The sequence below is a fragment of the Cyprinus carpio genome, chromosome B7 (genome assembly GCF_018340385.1).
Source record: "Cyprinus carpio isolate SPL01 chromosome B7, ASM1834038v1, whole genome shotgun sequence".
NCBI classification, from domain to species: domain Eukaryota; kingdom Metazoa; phylum Chordata; class Actinopteri; order Cypriniformes; family Cyprinidae; genus Cyprinus; species Cyprinus carpio.
The window spans coordinates 44,592,878-44,603,174 of record NC_056603.1 but is presented as its reverse complement, the minus strand read 5'-3'; the positions used below and the strand labels follow the sequence as shown (position 1 = coordinate 44,603,174).

Below are 10,297 nucleotides of genomic sequence, written 5' to 3'. Positions count from 1 at the left end.
TAATGTATAAACTTAATTCATTTTCTGTAAAGCTGCTTTGCAACGATTTGTACAGAGAAGAGCGTTATACAAAAACATCTGAGCCGAGCTGAGACAGGTCTGGATGAAGAACATCACATCACGATATTAAGATCTGTCTCGTGTGATGTGAAGGCCGGTGTGGTTTGCTCTGAGTCTCAGCTCGGGGCGCGTGAATGTGACGCGGTCACGCGGGGATCAGAGCTGCGGTCACGCGCTCTGCCGCTATTTAAACTCGTCCGCCGTTCATTCCGCGAACATAACCAGACTAACACAGATCTGACCGACTGTGGACCATTCAGAACGCTGCTGAATAAGTTTGAGTTATGAACTGCTCCTGAGAAAACTTGATGCTGTTTGCTGTATCTGGGGCGATCTGGAGATTTCTCGGACAATATTTGGATATTACTGATTGCTTTGAAATTTCCCGCCGGTTTTAGTCATGATGCAGAGATCATGTAGAGGAATGCTGCTGCTCGTGCACGCGCTGGGGCTCGTTCGTGCTCAGTTCCCGCGCGCGTGCGTGACGCCGGAGGGCCTCCGGAGCGCGCAGTGCTGCCCGTCCCCGTCCGCTCTGGAGAATGACCCGTGCGGCGCGCTCTCCGGTCGCGGGCAATGCGTGGACGTGCGCGCGGATGCGCGTGCACACGGCCCGCAATACCCGTATGAGGGGCGCGACGATCGCGAGCTCTGGCCGCGGCGCTTCTTCACGCGCGCGTGCCGCTGCAACGGAAACTTCGGCGGCTTCGACTGCGGCGGCTGCGCGAACGGATTCACCGGAGACGCGTGCGAGCAGCGCGTGGCCGTGGGTCAGAACTCTTTCTCTCTCTAGTTAAATGTCTTCTTAACTGGCTTCACCAGAAACACTAGCTCTGTCAACCAGATTAACCAGACTGACCAGCAAATTCAGAATTTAGTTTATTTTTTAGTTTAATTTATTTTATTTTTTAGGAGAATAAATTTAGTCTGTTTAGAGAAAAAAAAATATAATAAAACTAAAACATAAATAAATCATGTTATTGCTTCTAAAAAAAAAATAAAGAAAGAAAGAAATAATAAATGTATTTATTGTAACTTAATTTTATTTCGTATATATATATATATATTTTTATATATAATTATATACTATCTCTCTCTCTCTCTCTCTATCTATATATAGCATTTTATACAAAAATAAAAACTCAGTCAAGAATTTATCTTTAAATGTTTAATTAATTCAGTACTGTTTATTTTATTTAATTAGTCAATATATTAATAGCCTATTTCATTAATATAATATGATATATATATTAGTAATTAATCTTTCCCCGCGAGAAAAAAATAATAATAAAAAAATCAAATAAAAAACATTCTAAATAAAAAACATTTCTATGTACCTCACTAATAATCAATTATAAAACAAAAATTAAAAAAAGATTAATGAATGAATGAATTTATGAATGAATGAATGAATGAATGAATGAATGAATGAATGAATGAACTAATAGCTTCAAATGTTTCTCCTGGCTGAAATAGAAACAGCTATAAGAAAATAACTGATCGTAGCTATGTGTATGTGTGTGTCAGTCAGGAGGAATGTGATGCAGCTCAGCGCGGAGGAGAAGCGTTTCTTCGTGAACGCGCTCGATCAGGCCAAGCGCGCGCCGCACCCGAACATCGTGATCGCGACCCGCCGCTACTCCGAGATCTTGGGGCCGGACAACAGCACGACGCAGTTCGAGAACATCAGCATCTATAACCTGTTCGTGTGGACGCATTATTACTCGGTCAGTAAGACGTTCCTCGGGGCCGGACAGGACAGCTTCGGCGGAGTGGACTTCAGTCACGAGGGCCCCGGGTTCCTCACCTGGCACCGCTACCATCTTCTGCAGCTGGAGCGAGACATGCAGGTGCTGCTCTTCTCAGTTACATTCTTTCATAGTCCTGTTTAAACTGCGCATATTGAAACTTCCCTTCTGAATGGCTTCAGATGTGATTTAAGAGTTCCAATCTCTTAACGCTTTGAATGAAGTTTGTTTGAAGAAGTATGTAATCGATCCTTGAGATCAATACTCAGATACACAGCAGTCTTGTGCAGGATGATTCATGATCTTCACACTTCACAACCATTATATGTGATGAGAATCAGAGTAATGGAAAGGAAGACACAAATCCTACCCTTCTTATGCAGAAAATGTGATTAAGTGTGTAATGAGCCTCTTTTAACAGCTCACACAAAGACTCGTCTGTCTCCAGAGATAAAGCTTTCTCATTGTGTCTGAGTGTCTCACCACAGTTACTTGTGTTCAGATTTCAAATTCTGTCTGCATCTAAAGAAATAGAGATTTGCTCAAAATGTCCTCACTCTCGATGCATTTAAAATGTAGGTGAGTTTGTTTCTTCATCAGGTTTGTAGAAATGTAGCACTGCATCAGTGTCTCAGCAATGGATGCTCTGCAGTGAATGGGTGCCGTCAGAATGAGAGTCCAAACAGCTGATAAAAACATCACAATAATCCACAAGTAATCCACAGCACTCCAGTCCATCAGTTAACATCTGGAGAAGACAAAAGATGAAACAAATCCAGCATTAAGATGCTTTTAACTAAAATAATAACACTTCCTCCAGTGAAAAAGTGTTCTGGTGTGAATCAGGAGAGAAATCTGCACAGATCAAGCAGCGTTTAAACAGCTCTAAACAAATATGTGTCTGGATTTTGATGTGAGAGACAACAGGAGATGGATTTTTGTTACTGGACAAAGTGTAAAATTGTGATGTTTTTATCAGCTGTTTGGACTCTCATTCTGACGGCACCCATTCACTGCAGAGCATCCATTGCTGAGACACTGATGCAGTGCTACATTTCTACAAACCTGATGAAGAAACAAACTCGGGGAGCACATCATCTGCAAATTACAATTTTTTTTTTTTTTTTTTTTGAGTGAACCATTCCTTAAAGATTTAGCAGTGCTCTGTTGAGAGAAAAACAACCCCCTGCATATGCAGGTTAGGTATGTTTTGAAGCTTGGCTGCTGGTTTGAGCTGGTCATGTGCTGGTCCTAAGATGCTCCTAAGCAACTATCTCCTGCTCAGGAGCAGCTCAAACCAGCAGCCAAGCTCAAAACATACCTAACCAGCATATGCTGTTTTTCAACAGGGTGGACAGTATGGTTTTTCACACTTTTTTTATCTTTGATTGCCTTCATTATCAAAGATGCAAATCAAATGTATTTTTCTCAGCTGAATGAGATGGCATGATGTTTCTGCATCAGGATTTCTCAGCTGTAAATCTGGTGCTGTGACGTGTCTCTCTCAGGACATGTTAGGAGATCCGAGCTTCGCTCTGCCGTACTGGGACTTCGCCATCGGCGGCAGCGAGTGTGACATCTGCACAGATGATCTGATGGGCGCGCGCAGCTCCTTCGACAGCAGCTCCATCAGCTCTAACTCTGTCTTCTCGCGCTGGAGGGTCATCTGTGAGAGCGTGGAGGAGTACGACACACTGGGGACCATCTGCAACAGTAATACAGCCACCTCACATTACAGCTGCTACTGTAGCATCCTTGTTTTCCAGTAAACACATCTAAACAACATACAGGCAAGACAAGACGGGCAAAACCAGTGTGTTAGAATCCATCAAAGAGCAAAACATCTCAAATTTGTTTGCTATGTATCCAAATACAAGGATTACATGCTGAGATACTAGCAGTCTTCTTTTATTCTTATAAATTTAATACTGAATATGCACTGAGCACTTTTTTGTATGCAATCCTTGTATTTGGATACATAGCAAAAATTTTTCTCTTTGATGGATTCTATTTTTGACTTGAAATCGTGTTACATGTGAATGGAACCAAGCGCAAGATCCTGCTTTTTTTTTCATTTTTAAAACCAGTGTGTTTCCATGCAGTTTGCTTCCATGACATGTCTTTTTTCAGACTAGTGTTAATAAAACACATATAAGTATTTGTTTAATTGCACTTTATCTTTTTTTGCATCTGTAGATTTTAATATTTAAAGAGTTTCTTTTTTCTCTTACAAACACAACTTTATAGTTTTATTCCTCTCTATATTCTGAAGGTTTGCTCATATTTCATTCACGCTGATTTATACATCATTTCACTCCTAAAAACATGGTGAAAATGTGTTTGTTTTCAGTCTGTTGACAGTATTTTCTGATTTACAGAGTGATAAAAATAGAAATCCAAATTCCCCTCTAGAAAAACCTTTAACTCTAATTAAAAAAAAAATAGTTTTAATCTGGCTTTATCCAATAAATTTATCCAATTTATGTTCTGAAAATGTACGCACATTAGTACATTTTAATTAGACAACGCCTCATTTAAACATAACATTTAGAAAATACAAAACAACTGTATTAATGTACTGTAATTAATCAACAGGTAAAGGTATCTATTAGTTAAATTTGCACTGAATTCACCAGCAGTATCTTGCCTTGAAACGAAAAGTTCTTGAAATATTACAAATGCAAACAGTTTTTTGTTTTTACAATGACATGCACTGATGAACCTGCTCAGTAAGTCCAGGAACATACATTAGATCACATATATAACCTGTTGTAACCTCAGTATGTTTAGTGAATGTTGATGATATATCAGTATGTATCTGATTGTACAGTAAAGCTGCACGATTCTGGATGAATTGAGAATCATACCCCCCCCCCCCCCCACCCCCCCCCCCCCCCCGTTTCAAATAGAGATCACAATTCTCCTAAGATTCTGAACTAAACAAAGCAATGTGTATTAATTCTTGCAGTCTATTTAAAAGTTTTAATTAATTACAATGAATTATTAAACATTTTAATATATGATATATGTATTTAAAATATAATATATTTCATACACCGATTTTTAATATAAAAATTATGAAAAAAAAGGGATTTGAATGAATGATTCAATGACTCACTCATAAATACTTTTTTTTTTCATTATTGGAAGAAGCAGCATTTTTGAACAAATCTCTTGAATGAATGATTCAGTGACAACACATTTTTGAACAGTTACCTGTTGCCACCTAGTGGCAAAACGATGCAATCGACACACACATTATTTAAAGCGCCAGATACTTTCAAATAATTATCTTGCTCTATTTTGATCGCAACCATAGCCATCAATGTTTATATACAAACAAAACTATATCCAATGATTTTTCAAAGGTTTAATAGACACGGGCGAATCGTTGTCATTTAGAGATGGGTGTTTAAATCAATTAATCATGCAGTTCTACTGTACAGTGATCAGTCAGTCATGTAATGTGTGATGTGTGTGTCTACGAGGTTCGGAGAGCAGTCCCATCCGCAGAAATCCCGCGGGTAACACGGCCCGTCCCATGGTGCAGCGGCTGCCCGAGCCACAGGACGTGGCGGCGTGTTTGGAGCTGAGCACTTTCGACTCTCCGCCCTTCTACTCTACCTCCTCTGACAGCTTCAGGAACTCCATCGAGGGTGAGGCACCCTTTCAGCTGCAGTCTTGCTATGGAAGTCCAAATGGTTCAAAAACACATGAATTTGAACATCTCAACGGCGTGTATTAGATGCACATTTTATGCGTTAAATGTGTTATGCATCAAAAATCAGTATGGTAAATATTAGTGTTAGGGAAGTCAATGCATCATGAATAGAGAAATGATTCATCATCGATTCTGAGATTTTCTGAATGCATTGCAATTCTTTCTCAAGTCGATTCTGAGCTTAGTTTTGAACAGCAGATAGAGCTGCATTCTTTATAAACAACAGTAATAATAATCATTTTTTATAACTCACTTTATATTCACACAGAATCCCAAAGTGCTACAGATTAAAAACAACAAAAAATATTATGAATCATTCAAAGGCTTTGCTAAAAAGGTAGGTTTTAAGGCCACGTTTAAAAGCATCTACAGCCTGTGGAGTCTCAGAGCAGCTGAGCAGAAAGCCCGATCTCCCATGGTGCGAAGCTTAGTCCTGGGGGGGTTTAATAGATATGTTGATGCAGAACGGAGTGTACGTTTAGACGTTTGTGGAGAAAGAAGTTCCTTGAGATATGATGGGGCATCGCCATGGATGCACTGATGGGTAAGGAGGGAGACCTTATAAACAGTGTAGTGATTTGAGAATGGGGATACTGAATGTAAGCCAGTGATGTAATCGAATTAGGGTAACCTCAACGAATAACCTATAACCACATTACTAAACTATAATCAAATTTCCTAATAAGCACTTCAAAATCATCCAAACTATTACCAACAATCCCGAGTAAACAAAAGAAAAAAGCAAGTCTTTCAAAGATTTACATTTACATTTACTTTTCCGCATCTGCAAGAGTGAGCATAGTACGAAGTCTAGTAATATTCCTAAAATGGAAAAAAAGAAGTCTTGTACAGATTTACATTTACATTTACATTTAATCATTTAGCAGACGCTTTTATCCAAAGCGACTTACAAATGAGAACATAAAAACAAATCAGATCAACGAGAGATGGAAAAAAACGGTATACAAGTGCTATGACAAGTCTCAGTTAGTGTTTACAGAACACGTAAGCCAGGGTTTTTTTTTTTTTTTTTTTTAAAAATGATAGACAAGTCCAAGAAAAAAGGTACCCAGTATTAGTTGGTTAAGTGCATGGCGAAAAAGATGAGTCTTTAGATGTGTTTTTGAAAATGAGTAACGACTCAGCTGTTCGAATTGAGATCGGGAGAGTCATTTCCACCAGCTGGGAGCATTCCAGGAAAAAGTCCGTGAGAGTGATTTTGAGCCTCTTTGGGGATGGCACCAACAAAAGCGTCGTTCACTTTTGCAGAGCGCAAAACTTCTGTAGGGTTTGCATAAGATTGAACTAGTGAGTTAAGGTATGTTGGTGCCGTGCCAGTGGTCGTTTTGTAGGCAAGCATCAGTACCTTGAATTTGATGCGAGCGGCTACTGGTAGCTTTAGTTTTTGAGCTATTCAACTGCAGGAAATTTTGGCTCATCCACGCCTTTACCTACTCCAGACAGGTAGTCAAGGTGGAAGATGACAGGGCAGCAGAAGCAAATGAGTTGGTCTTAAGGTAAAGTTGAGTGCCGTCAGTATAACAATGAAATTATATTCTATACCGGCTGATGACATGACCGAGAGGGAGCATATACAGTATAAACAGAGTAGGGCCGAGCACTGAGCCTTGAGGGACACCACAGGTGACATTGAGTGTCAAGGATTTAGCCTCTCCCAAGGCAACATACTCCATTTTCCCAGTAAGGTAGGATGTCAGAGAGACTGATGGTGTGACGTAAATGATACAGAAGTAAGTTGTGATCCACAGTGTCGAATGCTGCAGTCAAATCCAGAAGGATGAGAAGAGATGGAGAACCAGTATCTGCTGTCATCAGTAGGTCATTTGTGACCCTCATCAGAGCTATCTCGGTGATGTGGCTAGAGAGTAAACCAGACTGGAATTTCGCAAACAGACTGTGTTGTTTTAAATGGGTCTGAAGTTGTGCAGCAACTACTTTTTCCAACACTTTAGTAAGGAATGGAAGGTTAGAGGTGGGCCTGTAGTTGGCAAGGACTTCTGGACCTAAAGTTGTTTTTTTTTGAGGTGTGGTCTGATGACAGCAATTTTCAGTTCAGGTGGAACATGACCAGCCTGAAGGGAGTGATTGATAAGCTTAGTAATCAGGGGACTTAAGGCACAAAGGTTAGATTTCACCAAGGCTGTAGGAAAAGGGTCCAGGGCGCAAGTGGATGGCTTCATCTTTCTGATTATGTCCTTAACCTCTCACTGTGAGATGTCAGAGAAACAGCACAGAGGCTGGGGAGTCCCAGGCTGTAAATCAGTAGTCAAGACAGACAGAGCAGAGGAACTGGACAGAAAGGAGCGAATGGTGTCTACTTTTTTTCCTGAGCTGTTGCATCTCTCCTTTGTAACTTCTAAATGAGAGTGAGCTTACAGTTTAAGGATGTGGTTTATAGTAGAGAAGAGCTGCTTCGAGTTTCCAGGGCTATTGTTAATGATACAAGAATAGAATCGTGGCCTAGCATCTCTCAAGGACTTTGCATAGGCCTTCTGATGCCCTCTGTAGGCCTTTTGCAATTCACAGGTAAACCACGGGGCTGAACGGGAGAAGGTGATGGTTCTAGTTCTGACAGGAGCATGGAGATCTAAGAGACTGATCAACTGATCTATCGTAGAAGTCAACCGACTCAGTAACTGAATATAAATCAGCAGAGGAGCTGATTTTAATAAAATACTGCATCTGGATCCTCAACCTTCGTGTCCTCGAGCAGTTCATGGCATGGGGTTGTGTAGTATGTGTTGCAGAGATATCCAAATAGGGGTGATGTCCTGTCGGGGTATGGGCGTGTGTGTTTGGTGCTTTCAAATAGCAACATCGTTTGGCAACATTTGCTTAGTGCACCTTTAAATACACATATTTTACATGTTGAGGATGTGTCACAATTCACATGTTTTTGAACCATTTGGCCTTCCGTACGTGCCGGATTTCTGTGGTCTGATCGCGTGTGCTGTCGTCTTGTCAGGTTACAGCGCTCCTCAGGGGAACTACGACCCAGCGGTCCGCAGCCTGCACAACCTGGCACACCTGTTCCTGAACGGGACGGGCGGACAGACGCACCTGTCTCCCAACGACCCCATATTCGTGCTGCTGCACACCTTCACAGACGCCGTGTTCGACGAGTGGCTGCGCAGACACGCTCCTGGTAAACCCGCCTCCCTCCGCTCAGTGTGTTTCTACATAAAGTATATTCTATTCTATTCTATTGTGTCTCTCCAGATGCTTCCATCTACCCGCTGGAAAACACACCCATCGGACACAACCGAGAGTTCAACATGGTGCCCTTCTGGCCACCAGTGACCAACGCAGAGATGTTCGTGACGGCAGCCGAAAACCTGGGATACTCCTATGAGGCAGAGTGGCCTGGTTGGTGGCATTCTTCTTCTTCTGATTATTATTATTATATAATATAATTGTATAGGATATAATATTATTAATATTACTTAAAGGTGTCATTGGATGCCCATTTTCCATTTTCCAAGTTGATATGGGTCTTTAGGGTCTTAATAAAAAGTCTATAACATACACTGGTTAAAATTCCTCAGTGGTAGTGTAAAACAACACCCTCTTTACCCTCTCAGCTCTGTTCACAGCTAGCTTGGTTCATGTCCCTTTAAATGCTAATGAGCTCTGCTTGCCCCGCCCCTCTCTTCTGAGAGATGGTAAACTTTAGCTGCATTCATCTTGAAACTTGCTAATAAGGACATTATTAGGAAAAGCGGTTTGCAAAGATTCATAAATACTCACTTCTTTTGTAGGTGAGGCTGGTGATTCGCAACGAATAATTCACGCCAACATAGACAAATTTAGGTAGACAGAAGGATGCATTACTTTCAAAATCAAGGGTAATCCACTGCGTCTTCAGCTGCTCAGATGTCAGGAGTAAATGACGACTGCTATGTCCATTATTACACCCAACAACAGAACACCTCAATCACTTAGGAGCCTTTCTTGTCTTCCCCTGCTCCTGCGGTGAAACACTGATGACAGCTCCCTAAGGGCGGAGCTAAGGTATAACACTAGTGTCAATCAACAATCGTGGGAGGGGCCTGGGTCTGTGTGACGTCACACAGACAAGAAGCTGAAATTGGCTTGATCTGAGAGAGCATTTTGCATCCGATGACCCTTTAAAATAATAATAATATGACCGGTTAACACTGGCTGTGTTTTGTAGTTTTAGAGCTGCTGATGTGAGACTCTCTCTCTCTCTCTCTCGCAGCTCGACCACTCACACCGACGCAGATCGTCACTATTGCTGTGGTTGCTGCACTCATCGTCGTGGCGATTATTTTCGCCGCCAGCACGTGTGCGGTTCGTTCGCGGGCGTACAGGACGGAGGGATGCCAGCCGTTGCTAGGAGACCAGTATCATATAAACACTTATCCAGCATAAAAACATGTAATATTATCATACACCTTTCTGAGCGTCAGGACTAATCATACACCTATTTTGAATATCGCATGCAGTAAATTGCAATATCATATAAATGTGTATTTAAAGGTGCTTTTTTGAATATCGCATGCAGTAAATTGCATTATAATAACACTGAAAAAGAAATAGGGTTTGACCATCAGTATCTCATTACAGCTGTTTAAAAAATATCTTTGGACTTTATTTAAGTTTAATTATGGATAATATAAAGTATAATGGAGATAAAGTTATAATAAAACAACTGTTTCCCGTGTCTTTCTTCCATCTCAATACAATCACCAACCACCAGCAGTCTGTTTCACTGCTGTTCACGAATGAA

At 41.0% G+C, this 10,297-nt stretch overlaps 1 protein-coding gene across 1 annotated transcript; it reads left to right on the top strand.

Annotated features, from left to right (window-relative positions):
- Positions 1 to 262: 262 nt before the first annotated feature.
- Positions 263 to 9,939, top strand: tyrp1a (tyrosinase-related protein 1a). Its single transcript, XM_019093568.2, has 7 exons — positions 263 to 827; positions 1,585 to 1,907; positions 3,314 to 3,518; positions 5,294 to 5,461; positions 8,513 to 8,692; positions 8,767 to 8,913; positions 9,767 to 9,939. Exons 1-7 carry the CDS (start codon positions 461 to 463, stop codon positions 9,937 to 9,939), a joined length of 1,563 nt encoding a protein of 520 aa, XP_018949113.2. The 5' UTR covers positions 263 to 460.
- The last annotated feature ends 358 nt before the right edge of the window (positions 9,940 to 10,297 follow it).